The following is a 15,269-nucleotide window of genomic DNA, read 5'->3' as shown; positions in this document are numbered from 1 at the left end:
CTCTACACGTGCTACAAAACAACCTTACGTTTCCTCGTTAATGCATCCGGTGCGGGCATCTCAACGCGATCTCGCCAGCTAGGTGCATTGCATTCGCATAATTTGCATAGCGAAGAATAGTCGGCGGTTTCAGCCTTAGGTACAGAACAGCTCTATACGATGCTCGCGCAACGGTTGGCAATGATGTAAATGACTATAACAGCTGGCAGCTACCGATCAGGAGGCAAGCGTGTACGTCATGTATATGCCACGCCCGACTTTTGGTAAGATGTCGACGACTTGTATAGTTAACGCTTACCTAGCCCGCAAACCAAGTGAGCAAACACCCAGTTCAGCTCTAAACACACCGAAAATACACCCCCCCGGCCTAGCCGGAATTTCTTCGAGAAAATCGCACATCCTACAGTCACCATTTTTTTGTTGTTGTTTTCGAACCACTGAACCATTAAGGACGATGGAACGTCGACTCATGGCGGAGATGAGAAATCTGAGCATAGAGCGATGTAAAAAATGCTCACATTTTCTCTTTTAACGAGTTGTCTCTGACTCGTACTGGATTACGGATGGGAGCGTACCGTTTAAAGGTCTTTACGGTATGAGTTACGTGAATTCGTTACCAGTCGTGCTGGCGTTTAATGTAAGGCGAATTTGAATCCGCCATGACCCTCACTGCAATGACAGGTCGCGTACTATTAGAATAATAACTACGAATGCTGAGAACTCATAATGGGATCAAACTGGGATAGTCATAGCTCATAACGGACTCCTGTTTAACATCCTGTAATACAGTATGAGCGTAACGTTTCATGACCACTCACAACTGGTCAGGATATATCGTCTGGGCGGTACGTATTTCGCCCGTTCCTTTCTTCGAAGATCGTTCCTTTGCGTGCGTGTAAAGGCAAAGTCGTTGGCTGGCATTTCATTATCGATTATTCGAGAGGACAGTATGATTCTCAAGTTTCTAAGCTTGCACTATATTCTCTATGAGAGTGTATCACATACGCTAGGATTCAGGTCACGATTAATCTCAGGTCGTCGTCATCGCGTTCGCTTTGAAATGCAGAACTGAAATGAAGGAAAACGGGAGGTTCAACGGGGTGTGCTGGAGTCCGGATGCGTGTAACATGCTTGCACCTGACAAACACATAGAGTCCCCCTCCTTCTAAAAATAGAAATAACAAAAGGTGATGATCAGCATGGTGAGTGCCCTTATAGAAGAACGCAGAATTCGGCTAACAACTTTTCCAATAAACCTTTTTTTTTTTTGCTAAAGTGTCTCGATTAGCTAATAAATGGTCACATTATCGTTTCTCTTATGAGAAGTTCCTCTTCAAAATAAAATTCCGATTAAAATCTGCATTTTGAGTAACTTCGTTTTTCCTTTTTTTGTAGATTTTTTTTTTTTTTTAATTTTACAGATATTCCCCAATTTGTGAAACTCCCAAACAAACTCCGCCTGAAAAAAAAAAAAAAAAGTTTCCGTATATTAGTACATTGTAAGAGATCAAAATAAACGAGGCGCAGAGGACATCAAAATACTACAGCGAGACTGTACAAGGTTGGCAGCGCAACCACCCAAACCGGACAAAACTTGTTTCGTCCGGATTTAATCGAAAGGCTGCAACAAACGGAATTACCCTTTTCGCGGGTACTACAATGGTGTCCGCCATGATTGGGTACACGATAACTGGGGTAAATAAAAAAATACCAAATCATGTGTGTGTTTGCGTTTTTCAATTGATACATAACATGCCCAAATAGGCGACGGCTAACGGGTTAACTTTACAAAAGAAAAGCCGCGAGTCAGCGAGACTGTGCATATATCTTGCATAATCTCAGCCAGTTCTAAAATATTGTAACTTACGTCAATGTCATCAGGTCCTCAGTGGCTGCCATCTCGGCCCTTTACCGCGTGACTCAAACTTTGTACACTGTGTTTTATGTATGGATGGTTATGGGCGTGCATTTGTGCCGAACATTTTCTTTGAATTGAGAACCTATAGAAGAGACATTTTTACTCGTGCGAACGCGCCCCAGACGGTGAATGTTCAAAACTGTTTCGGAGGCAAAGCTGCAGCGGCAATGATGGCATAGTTAGCTTGCATACCTGCGTTCGCCACAGTCCAGTCCATGACTTATGCGAGATTCAGGTAGTGGAGACACCCGCGTTTCAAACATGCGATTTGCTCTTTCATCAACTCGCTCTTAAAATACGGGCCGGACTCCAGACGTTTTGTTAATCTCATACTAGTAATTGGCAGTCTTCGCTCGTTCTTTTCTAAAAATAGAACTACGTCATGAGATTCCCCTAGTCAGGCAATGCAGTACAGCTGCACAAACAGAGCCACCACATGCACACACACATACACACACACACAGCTCTCTTTTTGGTAGTACACCACATAGACTCGCCGAATCCTGTCCCCTGTGGCACCGCATAGTGAAACGACATCACACTACAACGGCGGCAACGGAGCGATCGGGTCCGGAACTCGACACCGAGCGTTCGTAGACACATCGATTGAACACGAGTCGAATGCTGACGCGTTACTCCCGAACAAAAAATGTGTCCATGTGCGTTCAAAGCCCAATGCCATCAACATCTGAGGGCGCAGACCTTCCTAGTCTAGGTGGTGTTGTCCGCTCTGTCATAGTTTTCCTTGGTATCCTTTGCTGTTGTTGTGTCAGCCAACCTTGTGTCACTAAACGGTAGCTACCACGTGGTTGGCTTGCATTTTGAAATTCACGTTTGAGTGGAGATGAAGAATAAAATGAGAGACTTGAATCTTGCACAGACCTGTTTTGTACTGCCCAGTAATGCAGGCGCTTTCGCAGTGCTGCTGATACACCCAGCAACACCTATGACATCACGCCAAAACTGGCGCGTAATGAAAAACTTTCTTTTTTTAGAGTTAAGTATTTGAACGTGCGCAGTTCCACAACCAGAGCTGCTGCCTCAACGCGAGGTCAGAGACATGAGTTGGTCTGCGGCATAAAAATCGAGTGTTCGGAGATAACCAACACAAACATAGTACTACGTTATGAGGGTTAATAATCCCAGGTTAGTAGCCAACTGCACTGATCAAATTGCCCACCTACAGCGAAGACACAAGGCTCCATTTCAAGGCCGACGTATGTTTCACGGGGAATTTAAATGCCTTGAGAACAAAAGCTTTTAGAGAATCGGCGCATAAGCTCGCGATTTTCATTCTGCGCGTGTTCTTGGGCGCCCTCATTCGCCGAATCTATAAAGGCAGTTGAATTGCCAGTAAAACTTTTAACAAAGCTTTCATGTAAAAAAATACTCGTTTTAGTAACAACTCAATTAAGGTCACAGCAGCTCACCGGACTCAACAAGGTCTGCTAGCGCACATGCACCTTTACCAGACATACCCTCGAACCAGCAACTCGGAAGATTTGCTATTTTTGCATCGCACAGGAGTAACCACCACGAACACGCGCACACACGCAGGAAACAAACTCATCATTTTGCGGTGGACAGAGAAAGACCGCAAACGGTGAGCATAGAACATGGCGGCGATTGGCTGACGTGAGCGCAGGCGCGGGGAGGTTCACTTGCGGCCTCCGGGGTCGTTGGCCTTGGCTGTGATGCCCTTGGTGCCCGCGAGCACCCTGTCCAGGAGCGACTGCTTGGAGCGTCGCCAGTGGGCGTACACGTCCCTGCAGAGGTCGGCGAAGGCCTGGGCAACCTGGAGCACCTGCTCCGAGGCCGTGAGCTCGACGAAACCGTCGTCAGAGTCCTTGGCCAGGATCTCGCCTTCTTCGGTGCTCACCTGCGGACACGGCCGAGGCTCGGCGAATGAACGAGATATAATCCGGACGTGTTCCGGGAATTATCTGGAGATGATTTGGAGGGGCTCGGGAATGATTCAAACATGATCTGGAGGGGTTCCGGGAGCGATCAAGAGATAATCCGCAGTGGTTCTGGGTATGTTCAAGAGGTGATCCGAAGGGATCCCTGGAATTATTAAGAAATGTCCTGGAGGGGTTCGGGGATGATTCAGACATTATCTGGAGGGGGTCGGGGGCGGCCAAGAGATGGTCTGGAGAGGTTTCGGGAAGAATCACGAGATGATCCGGAAGACCTCATAGATAACAAGGCCAGCACTGAATTTGCTGTGCCACCGACCAAGGGCCAGCATAGGTCACAAATTAGACGCGAGAATCCGCGTAAAGGTTGGACTATAGGGCTCGTTGAACGCGAGTTGCAGCCGAACACTGACGTCGCACTCGTGGTCAGTATGTGTCCTGCGCTGGCCCCCAGTGGGTGACGCATAAATTCAGCGCTACGGCCCTGTTATGTAGGTGGAGTTGCAAGAACGCGAGCGAGCGAGAATAAAGAAGACATTGGCAAATATTTTTTTCCACGAACAAGGTGCTGTTTGAGCATTGGCCTTTAAACTAATTTCGTCCCTTCAACCATAAGGGACGACTTCACACAATTTTCTAGCAGAAAAAAAAAAAGAGCAGTCCCGTGTAAATTCACAGTGAAGTCACAGCGATAGCTGAGAAACCTTACCGGACCCTAATGTGGATCTTTTGTATCTTACACCTTACGTGGAGGAACCGCCGCCAGTGTCTGCTTGGAGAGTGACACACTCATCTATAACCATCATACCATGTAGATAAATGGTGTCACGTGACTACACTAGTAATCGCCTCAATTCACGACGTCATGTGATACCATGTCACGTGGCACCGTGATGTCATAGACACCGTGACGTCACGATATCGTGTAGTTGATCCACGCGAGGGACCGTGCAGAGGAAGAGCTCCCGGACCTGTCTGAGGTGTATGAGGTCCGCCTTGTTGGCCACGATGCAGACGGGCGGCGGGCCCACGGGGTGCATCGGCGTGGCCCCCGGAGCGCTTCCTCCGGCGGCCTGGGCGGCCCTCTGCAGGGCCGGCAGCGCCGTCTGCAGGTGCTGCCTCAGCAGGCGCAGGTAGCGGAAGCTGGACCGGTCCACGATCGAGTAGACCAGCATGAAGCCGTCCGCCCACTGGAGCACGTCGTCGCGGGGCAGCTCGTCCTCGGACTGCGGTGCGACGGGAGGGGGCGGCAGGACGAAGGAGACGAGGCTTACGACAAGTCCTTTCACCGTACATGACTCGCATTAGTGTTCGACGTCACGTCAGCAGCTACTCTAGAGGTAGCCTCGCTGCTGAGCGTGAACCTTCTGCAGCACACGTTTAGCGCGCTATCCAATCTGTTTCTGACGGTAAGAACAGGATATGGGAATGACGCAGAACGACCACACCAACCAATCAGACAGCGTCAAAAACGCACCATCATGGTGTTCCTCTTGTTTGTGTACGAGTTCTATCATCGCTGAAGCGATCATAAACAGAAAAAGGCCTGGTGACTCGCGCTTTTGACGCTGCTTGATTGATTTAAAGTTCGTTGATGAGAGCTTCTCGCTAGTAGCGACATTCTTTGAAGCGCCGACTGCGTGGCGGTGCAGGGTTTAGGAAGCGAATGGCGGCGCACAGCAGAGGACTGAACTCAATGACGCCAATTTGTTCCAGCGGATAGTGCTTTGTCATTTGTACCGCTCGTCCTTACTTGTAAAAAGAAGTATCGACGGACTTTAGATTGATCTTCTTAGCGCCTAGTGTCGGCTGCGTCGATCTGGACTTAAAAGGGGCACTGAACCAAAATATGGATTTTGCAAAATACGATCTTCCAGAAGCGTGGAACGGGACGCCACGCAAAACATCACTCATACATCGATACCTCAAACGGATGGCCGCACTTTCGGAAAAGAAGGGCGCGATCAAGCGGGGTCTTTGACGTAATTGTCCTCCGGGAGAATTTGAGAATGAGGGGAAGCGGCCTCGCTTCTCTCCTCCTTGCTTCCGTTCACCTGCTCGACGGGACGTAGCGAGGAGGAGAGGGAATGGGAATCGTGACGTGCCTTGTCTCGTCGGCCTCGTCTGCCGTATTCAATCGCGCACTCCTTTTTCACAAATACGGCGATCCGTTAGAGATATCGCTGTATGAGTGATGTTTTCGAGTTTTGCAGCGGCCCGCCTATCCGTCCAGCCTTGTTTTGTGAGTTCGGAATGTCGCTTACGATCTGCATCTTTTCAGCGCCTATCATTCGGGGAAAAAAAATGTCACTGGGCTGTCGACGCATGCGCGGCAGTCACTCAGAAGAGAGCCACAACGCATGCTCAGAATCCGTTCCATTGCCCCGAAGATGGCAGCGCGCGGAAGATCGGAGGCCAAAGCTAGAGGAGTCCAAATGTGTCATGTGACCGCGCGATGCGAACCGGCCGAAAGGGCCAGCACACCGTGGCACGCCTCGCAAAATTCCATTTTCCAAACGTATGCGTACCTGAAACTGGGCACGGGAGCGTCGTTTCGCAAAACAAAAAAAGTGTTATGTCTACTTTTTTACAGCCGAGTTGTTAAGGGCTAGGTTCCCCAGAATCGTGTTTACCAGCAAAAAAAAAAAAAAAAAAGAAATGATGACACCGAACTTTGGACAGTTACCGCCATCTATGAACGACGGCGGCAACCAGACAACTGGTTGCCGCTGTCGCTCATAGATGGCGGCAACCTTTCTTCGGAGGAAAAAGAACGGGAGCGGAACGAGCAGCGACGTGCGCAGCGGCGCGAATGGTTCCGCAACCGCCGCGAGGCCGCTATCGCCTCAAGTTCCACTGCGTCGAGCGCTTCAGATTCCCTTGCGAAAGAAGAGCAGATCGCTCGCCTGGAAAGCCATCGTCGAGAACAGAAGCTAGAACTCCGCCGCTTTCCCTTTTTCACCAGAGTGGAAAGGCTAAAAGTTTTTTTTTTAGAACTTAATTTGGAGCTGGTGAAATTTAAAAAAAAAATAGAGCCTTCGTCTGCGTCGCAAACTCGCTCCCCGGTAACGTGGCAAACGCAAAAACACGCGTTGAACGTCACAGGAAGAGTTGGCGACGAGCGGGATAACCGCGATAAATAACGATTCGAATTATAAATGAACGATGATGCAGTTGCAGTTCGCATTTACAAACAAACAAACTTTTCTGTTTGATAAAAAGAAATTCTAAAGCAGACGAACGTTGTTCCATTCCCATTCTCCCAATACCCAAAGGTTGGGAAACTTCCAAAGAGCCTGGATTTTATAGTTCGCCATACCTGGCGTGGAGAAATGTTGTCCGTATCGTCGAGGCACAAGTCATATAGTCGGTGACAGGTCAAGAAGGAAGTGGAAGGTCCTCCTATCCCTTTCCACTTTCGCAGAGCGAACCCTGGAGAGGAGGTCACCTCCTGCCTAGCGTTCGCTCTGCTGAAATGGAGAGGAGTGGAAGGACCTTCCACTTCCTTCTTGACCTGTCACCAGTGGCGTCGGAAGTATTTCTGAGGTGGGGGGGGCAACGGAATTGGGGTGGGGTGGGCGGGGGGGGGGGGGGGGATGAAGCATCTAGAACAATATGGATATATAAAATCGAAACGCTCACAAACGTTTATTTAGAACGAATATATGTCCTCCCTCTTTTGGAATGTGGTGATCTTGTTTTTCTCCCATGTTGACGTCTTCAAACAGCGTGAAATAAGAAAGAGCTCACTGGTGCCCGAAAACGGTTCGTCGTTCAGCCGCCCTCGACACGAACTCTCTGATGATAGAGTTCAGATCAAGTTTTGCTGCTCGCTCACTATTTACGTGCAGCACCATCACCTGAGTCAGTCGCTTTTGTGACATGGTAGCTCTGAGGTAATTCTTGATACGCCGAAGTGCGCTGAAACTTCGTTCAGCTGATGCCGCTGACACTGGCACTGTCATTATAAGTGCCGCAAGGCGCATCACCTCAGTCATCATCCTCTTGGGCTCTGGGACTTGTCTGCCCAGAGCACGGCACAACTCGGGTACGGAGCCGATCTGACCGCCTGAGAGCGAGTGAACCATGTTCAGCTGCCTTGAAAGGCTTTCCAGGTGAAAATCAGTAGCGTGGGATCCTAACTTTCTTTCAAGTTCTTCTGCAGTTTGTGGCTTCTCTTGAATAGCGCACAAAATTATTTGCTCTAGTTGTGCGAGACTTTGCATGCCTGGTTGCTTGAATCGTCTTGCAAGCTCGGCGCGGACACAATCTAACGCTTCGTAGAACTGCTTCCGAAGGCCTGTCTCCGCGTCTAGAAACGCTGGTTGATAGGGCTCGCTGCTGTGTTCGAACCTTCTTGGAGGACCGCATCGCGTGGTCTTGTTTGAAGGGGCCTTTAGCTTATGCTTCTTTGCTGCCCCCTCTGTACGTTCGTACACTTCTTGGAAACCACTCTCCTTTCTTTGCCTTGTCAAGTGTGCTTCCAGGACCTCCGTCGCCCTCAGCGCTCCTCCCACAGAAGTATCTGGCTTCTGCAGTGATGTTTCAAGTTCTTCGCACGGTCCAAATATTGTGATGGCGCAGTTGAGACCAAACACGGCCTCGAACTTCTGCATTTTCTTCAAGAAGCCGTGTATTGCTGCCTTCTTGTCGTCTCGCGGATACCCCTTGTCATTCAAAATATCTTTCAGGGTTAGTTACACCCTTTCGTAGTTCTCGACGAAGCGCATCGTCGCTTTTACTCGAACAACCCACCGGGTGGGGCACAGGGGAAGCAGCTTGGATACTTTTCCACTGACGATGGTACCTTCTTCGCTTTTGTGGCCTCGAATAACTAATCCCATTGATGATGAATATCATCATGTCACTCGTAATGCGAGAAATTCATGCCCGCGAAATATCTTAAAAATCGCACTCTGAGAAATTTGCGAAATATCGAGCTCGCGAGCCGCCATTACTAAAAAATCTCTGGGGGGGCGGTCGCCCCCCCTGCCCCCCCCCTGTTCCGACGCCACTGCCTGTCACCGACGATAGTATTGTGAGAGTTTCATCAACGGGGCTATAAACGAAAGAATGAAACGATTTTATCGCGTGGCTTTCTCTGTTGCTGCGGCCAAGCCTGGATAGTTTCCGCAGACACGGCATCTATTAATCTCGCCGACTAGTCGAACCGAACGGCTGAAACCTAATTAAAATTAGACGGAAGGTCGGCGCCATCCCTAATAGCAACCGCAAGTAGAGGAGTGGATTGAAATGGATTGTGTTGGCCGTTCCCTTCGTAACGAGTGAACAGTTCCCGTACTCTGCTCCAGTCAACGTAACTGTACGTCTCCCACTACTTCTTGCTCTCCTTATCGGGTGGCTCCTCCCGATAATGATGGTGCCGAGGCTGTTTCTTTCGCGTCAGGCAAGAGCTCGAACTGCGTCCATGGACACAAAAGCATGCGTCGACATTCTTTCGTGAACTTTGGTCCAATATTACGCGCTTCGCCGCGGTGAGAGCGATCTTTCCAAACTATATATCGCGATCGCCCATATGTGCGGCTTCGAGAGTTTTTTCTTTGTTCACCGAGGGGGGCAGAGAGTGAAGCGTGCTCTCACCCTTGGACAGGTGTCGAGGATCTCGAAGACCACTGGCTCTCCGTCGACCACCATCTCGCTCTTGTACCGGTTCTCTACAACGCCACGTTAAGCAAAAAAAGAAGAAAAGTCAGAGAGATTGTAAAAGCAACAAGTCACTCCGCTCGTATAGAATCGTACGAAAACACACGGAGTTCTCTGGGAACATTTATCCGCGGAGACGCCTCAGACAGAGTCTGCAGGCTGTCCTTTGTACGATGTAGTAGATGTGCGACCGCGGACCAAAATCTAGTTTCATTTCAGCTGCTCTCGGGCAAACGTACTTGTTTACAAAACGTCCAGTTGTCCTGTACACAAGGCTCATATAGTTCCAAACGTTCATGTACCCCACAAAAAAAAAAAAAAAAATAATAATAATAAAAAAAATATAGGGTCACGATATATTTTGTTTTTCTGTTTTTACCCTCGCGAGTTGGAATTTGGTCTTCCATTAATACGGATGAAGCTTATGTATGAGAAGATAAAAAATAAAAAAAGAAGCCTTTGACGTATGAACTTCTTCAGAAATGTTCTTTACCCCCGCGTATACAAATCGCGTTCAATGTGAGCTGAAACACGTCCTTCTTTGCTTCTTTTCCAGAGAGCATATGTGCTCCGGAATGGAATGCCAAGTTGAGGTCCCATATACATCGAACAATTCACAGATGACAGAACTTGTAAAAACCGCAGATGAAAAAAAAAAGTGTACATCCTTGTTAAGGTTTGCCACAGTTGTTTTGGGGCACTCTACAACACGAACTGTTTGATTAAGAGGGTGCAAAACCGAAGACTGCTTAAAAAAGACAAATAACCTCCATAAAAAAACTTGCTTTTTTAAATGCATTGATATACGACACCCGTGTCAGAGAACAAACTCTACTCCGAAAGCAAAAGTTTTAGCGGAATAATAGACCTTTTTCTTTTCCTTCAAAAGTACATGGAGCAACATTGGAGTTCGCCATTTCTTGAGCACGAAAGAGGGGGGGGGGGGGGGGGGGGGGGGGTAGCGTTAAAAAGTATTTCGTGCTTTAAAATGACGTAATCCGCGGGGTCAGATTGCTCGCTACCGCGGGAGGTCGTGCTTGGCACTGGCTCGAGGATGCCGATGGCCGACGGTGAGCTCATAAAGTTTTGGACAGCCAACATGACGGCGGAGAGGCCGCCACGTGCCCTAAGGCAATCGCTGCATATATATATATAAATGCGGTTTACGTTCACTTATGCACAAATTAGGTACGATAAGTAAATTCACGGGACAAAATGCCATAAAAGTCCGCTCGTAACTCCGATTCTTTGAAAAATGCTTCGGCTTCTCTTTGAGGCACAGGCTATGGGCGCTCGTTCAATGTCCCTAAAGGAGGAGGAGGGCGTCAGGATGAAGCTTACCCGTCTGGTGATCATACTCGCCGATGTATCGCTTCGTTAGAAACCTAACCACAAGGGCTGAAAGAGAGAAAAAAAACATTATAATATTATGTAAGAACAAAATTGATGAGAGACGTGATAGGACAAAAATTGTATGGACTTGAAGCGACGAACTCGTTTGAATTAGAAACAAAACAATTCTTGCAAAGACATTTTTATATTATGCTAGTTTATTCGTTGTTGAAAAATTGTTTGTAGAGTCTGTATGATTGCATACGAACGCAAAAAGAAGGTAGAAAACATAAGTTTCCATTAAGAAAAAAAATATCTTATGATGTAGGCGCAAATTTCCGTAAATAGTTTAGTTCGTCAGTTTTCAGTTGCTCGATTACAGGAACACGAATTGTTATTGAACCATAAGTAAAGTTTTAACTAGGAATCCCAACACGAACAACAAAATGCGTAGATATAGCAATAATGAGGTACTTAAATAAACAGACCAGCGCAAATAATGTTTTAAATGACAAAAATAGACGTTCGGCCATGCCTATGTGGCACATGATAACCGCTGTTGGGTTTCCGAACACCGCGAACAACAGCGGCCAGGGTCGGCGGTGTTTTGCAAAGCGAAGACATGGCGGGCCGGACGAAAATCCGGGGGGGGGGGGGGGGGGGGGGGGGCGACCAGCTCACAAACATAACAGATAAAATGTGAAGTGAACTGTTACGCTCAGTGCTGCGCGCTATATTTTGTGTGGCCTTCGAACTCTCGAAGCAGCAAGTTCTGCCTCCATAAGTCTCGCAGAGCCACGTAGTTCTGATTGCAAAGTTCAATGACCGAGAAAAACTGAAAACCACTAAGTGTTACCGTCCAATTTCTCTTTGTAGTATGGACTATTAGAATTGTTGCTAAACGTTTGACCATTTGCTTGGTTAAAATCCTCAAAGTAAACCCCTGAGTGCGACAAAAAAAAAAGTTGAAATTGACAATGGTATGAACCGCGATTTTGAACGAAAACTATGCTAAACACGGCGACCTTAATTATCGATTTCCAATGCATCACTGTGTAGTGCACAACAGTTTCTAGTAGATAATAAATCGATCTCTCGGTTGGCCACTTCAGAGTCCAATACGTCCAATTACACCAGGCTTGCAACCAGCAATAATTCTTGGGACGTTAGTCCTGGAGTGTTCGTGTGTTTAGCGTGCCAGGGGGCGCGTACTATTTCTCGCCGACCCCTCATTAACGTCCAGATATCATAAAACACACACAAAGAAACTGCACCTTTTTTTTAATCAGTGGTGCGGCCGACATGGCATACAAAAACTGTACTTTTGCGGCGCGTTCGGTCCTTTGGGTGTCGCAGCGGAGTAGCCAGGAATCACTGCCCCCCCCCCCCCCTTTCCACCCTCCTCTCCCCCAAATTATTCCACGGGGGTGTTGTACCTGGTTGAATATATATTCTGCGTGCTATCTTTCCAGGGGATTACTCTAATCAGAATAATGCGGGCAGTGTGCGGGAAAAAATCAAACAACAACATAGTTTGATTTATTTTTCTAGGCATCGCTATAAAGGGGCGACGTTACGGAAGCTTGTGTCTCTACCGGTGGCGGGCGTGGCAAAAGGTGGAAGGAAAGGCTCGGGGTGTATTACGCTGCTGGGTGATTTCAGATGAGTTGGAGCAGAAAATGACTCGTCTATCTTGTCGACGTATTTAATTCACTCGATATTTTATACCCGACTGCCCAATTTATTCTGTAAATAAACCCAAAAATAGTTTTGCCTAAAAAAATCTTTATTCATAAAAAAGTTGTAGATCACGAAGAGGTGGACACTCGCATCTAGGCGCACCGCCGGTGTGGCTATGTGGGGTAGTAAATAACGTTTTTAAGTTATTTACTACCAAGTTAAATGGGACGAGGTTTTAAATACTCTATACAAAGATTTTCAGCTCAAAAAAGGTAAATCTAAAATCCCTTCAAAATGTTCCGACAAAAATGGTTTAATGTGAAAAAGTTGCTCGAGAGAAAAAGTTTGTCATATTTATTTTTTTAACATAATCCCAAATAGTTTCAACTTAACTAACCCTAGTAAACCGTTTTGCGTGCGTTATACATACAAATATCGACAATATATGACGCTGTATTTTTTATTTTATTTTTTTTCTGGAGCCCTTAAATCTGTGTCAACACGCCACTAGGAAAGTCGTCTCCATCTCCTCTCAATTTTTTTTAAAGTAACAGGCAAAAAAATAAAGGTTTTATTTTATTATGTGGAAATTATTTGTTACCTCGTAAAAATATACTTTAAAAAAATTAAAAACGACAGACACCCCTCCCAGGAAAGGGTAACAACCCGAAGTTCGGCTCTGCCGCATGCGTTGTTAATGTGCGGTGAAGCCGAACAGATCCCACGCAGGGAGCAGCTCGGTTTCATCGGACTGCTGGCCGTCGATCAAAAAGCGAGCGTTGCGTAGAATAACAGCACAACTGGGGAGTTTACAATAACATTTTTCACTCTAGATCTTATTTGCTAGACAAATACATCGGCAAGAATACTTATTTTTTGTTTAACTATTTTAAGCGTACTTTTTTTATGCTTCTTACGTCGATTGACGAGCTATTTAATGTTTGCTGAGGTGCGCTTTGGAAAGAGGCGGACAAGAATAGCCTGACAGCCAGCTCCTCGAGAAAGCTTTCAACACGAAGGCGATATTTTATTGTTAAGTTTGTGGCTTTGCGGCTCGATCCTTTGTTCTTGTTGTCGTTTCTTTTCTGAAGCAAACAAACTCGACTCCGAACACAAAAACGAAACAAATATTGACCCTACGTTTCGCAGACTGCATTTCTCCAGATCTTTTGTTAGCGTTACGCGGAGTTGATACACGTTATTTAACGTAATAAGTAAATATTAAATAAACTTCATTTTTCATTTTCCATTACAGGTAATGATGAGAAAGAGACCCATCATTACCTGCAATAATCGAGGGATGTAACATCCCTCGATTATTACTACAACGACGATTGGGACAAAATAATGGAATGGAATGATGGAATGGGACAAAATGAAAATGACGAACAAGATGTCCCCGTCCTTCGCACAATACGTGATGCCGTTTATGTCGTTTTACGGATATAATGTGCAGTTCAGTTAGTTACGCGCTGCGTATATTGCGGTTGTGTTGTTTCTATGCTCATGTGCCCGTTGTGTTCTTTTAGTAGACGATATAGTGTCAAGAGCTTGGTATATTATACATTATGTATTGCTATTAAAATTTAAACGTGCATTGCACAACATAGCGATGAAAGTCACTTAAAGTATACTAATATGTGCACCGTCTGATATTTCTCGGTGATTTGGCTTTTGTAGTAGTCATTTCAAAAATGTTAAAAAAAAATACAATTTGTTATTATAAATTTGTATATTAGGAGATTGCCATTAACTAGGCCTATTACAGGGACGGTGGAACTCGAAAAATAATATCAAACCTTTCTGGATGCAAAATTCATCTGGTTCGCTCATTTTGTATACATCAATAAAGGTAATATTTAAAAAAAAAGCAACAAATGTCTTATGAAGATTTTTTTGTCATCGTTACATCTAGACGTTTCAATAGGTTCAGTTAAGCTACGTAAAAGAAACAAAAATCGTAATAATAATTTAGTCAGCCCATTTTTTCTCAAGCCTATACCAATCTAAATAGCTAGACAGTGACGGTAATACCTGACAGTAAGAAAAAAAAAAAGGCAACACCAGAAAAAATAAAACATTAAGTTCACTTTGTCGAACACAACGTTACGAACAGAAAAAGGTAGCGTAATCGTTGTATCATTAACCTTCAACGAGGCTAATGATTAGATGCACCTCGCTGTCCCAAAAATAATGAAGAAAGGAGAAAAAAATGCACAGGTGTTTTAAATGGCTTTGCCAAAGCATTTCCCCTCACCAACGATAATTGACTGGTTTTCTTAATGCGCTCGCGCTAGAAACGAGCCTCAAGACAACCCGACCCACCAGAGTAGTTCAGGGTTTACTCATCAAACCGAGAGAGCTCAATTCTGCCAGAAATTCGATGCGTTGATTGTGCACCGAGCCTCGGCGAAGAATCAGAGGGTCGAGGATCGCTAAGCCTAAAACCAGCAACGATGCGAAAAGTCTCGACTCACCACTTTTGCCTACTCCAGTCGCACCGAGGACGGCGATTTTCACCTCGGAAATCGTCGACTTCTTTCTGCGGATGCCGCGGATCGCGTTCGAGCTCATTTTCAAATCCCGGGCCTCAGCTCATCCTCTTCTTAATCCGTGTTTAATCCAGGGAACCCTCGCATCCGTCGTCTGCTGGAGGGTATTGGCACACTCGTCTGCTCACGAAGAGACGCTCAAGAGCGATGCTTGCCGGATCTGGATCTAGCGACGTCACGTCCGGTGGCCGCATCTTCCATGTGCCG

At 46.4% G+C, this 15,269-nt stretch overlaps 1 protein-coding gene across 1 annotated transcript; it reads right to left on the bottom strand.

Moving 5' to 3' along the window:
* Positions 1-1,257: 1,257 nt before the first annotated feature.
* LOC8040489 (ras-related and estrogen-regulated growth inhibitor) lies at positions 1,258-15,215 on the bottom strand. The gene is made up of 5 exons (XM_029969911.4): positions 14,988-15,215; positions 10,840-10,896; positions 9,436-9,509; positions 4,806-5,060; positions 1,258-3,797 (listed from the first exon to the last, which is right to left on the bottom strand). The coding sequence occupies exons 1-5, from the start codon at positions 15,082-15,084 to the stop codon at positions 3,576-3,578; spliced, it is 705 nt and encodes a 234-aa protein (XP_029825771.2). The 5' UTR covers positions 15,085-15,215; the 3' UTR covers positions 1,258-3,575.
* Between the last annotated feature and the right edge of the window lie 54 nt (positions 15,216-15,269).

The sequence above is a fragment of the Ixodes scapularis genome, unplaced genomic scaffold (assembly GCF_016920785.2).
Source record: "Ixodes scapularis isolate PalLabHiFi unplaced genomic scaffold, ASM1692078v2 PGA_scaffold4__175_contigs__length_147842914, whole genome shotgun sequence".
Classification (NCBI taxonomy): domain Eukaryota; kingdom Metazoa; phylum Arthropoda; class Arachnida; order Ixodida; family Ixodidae; genus Ixodes; species Ixodes scapularis.
Note: the sequence above shows the minus strand (reverse complement) of the source record. Positions and strands in the feature narration are given on the sequence as shown.

Coding starts and splice junctions, on each gene's coding strand:
- LOC8040489 (XM_029969911.4), bottom strand. CDS start 15,084: ATGAGCTCGAACGCGATCCGCGGCATCCGCAGAAAGAAGTCGACGATT. Junction 5,061..9,435: donor TCCTCGACACCTGTCCAAGG/GTGAGAGCACGC, acceptor GTCGCACCGCAG/TCCGAGGACGAGCTGCCCCG. Junction 3,798..4,805: donor ACCTCATACACCTCAGACAG/GTCCGGGAGCTC, acceptor CCGTGTCCGCAG/GTGAGCACCGAAGAAGGCGA.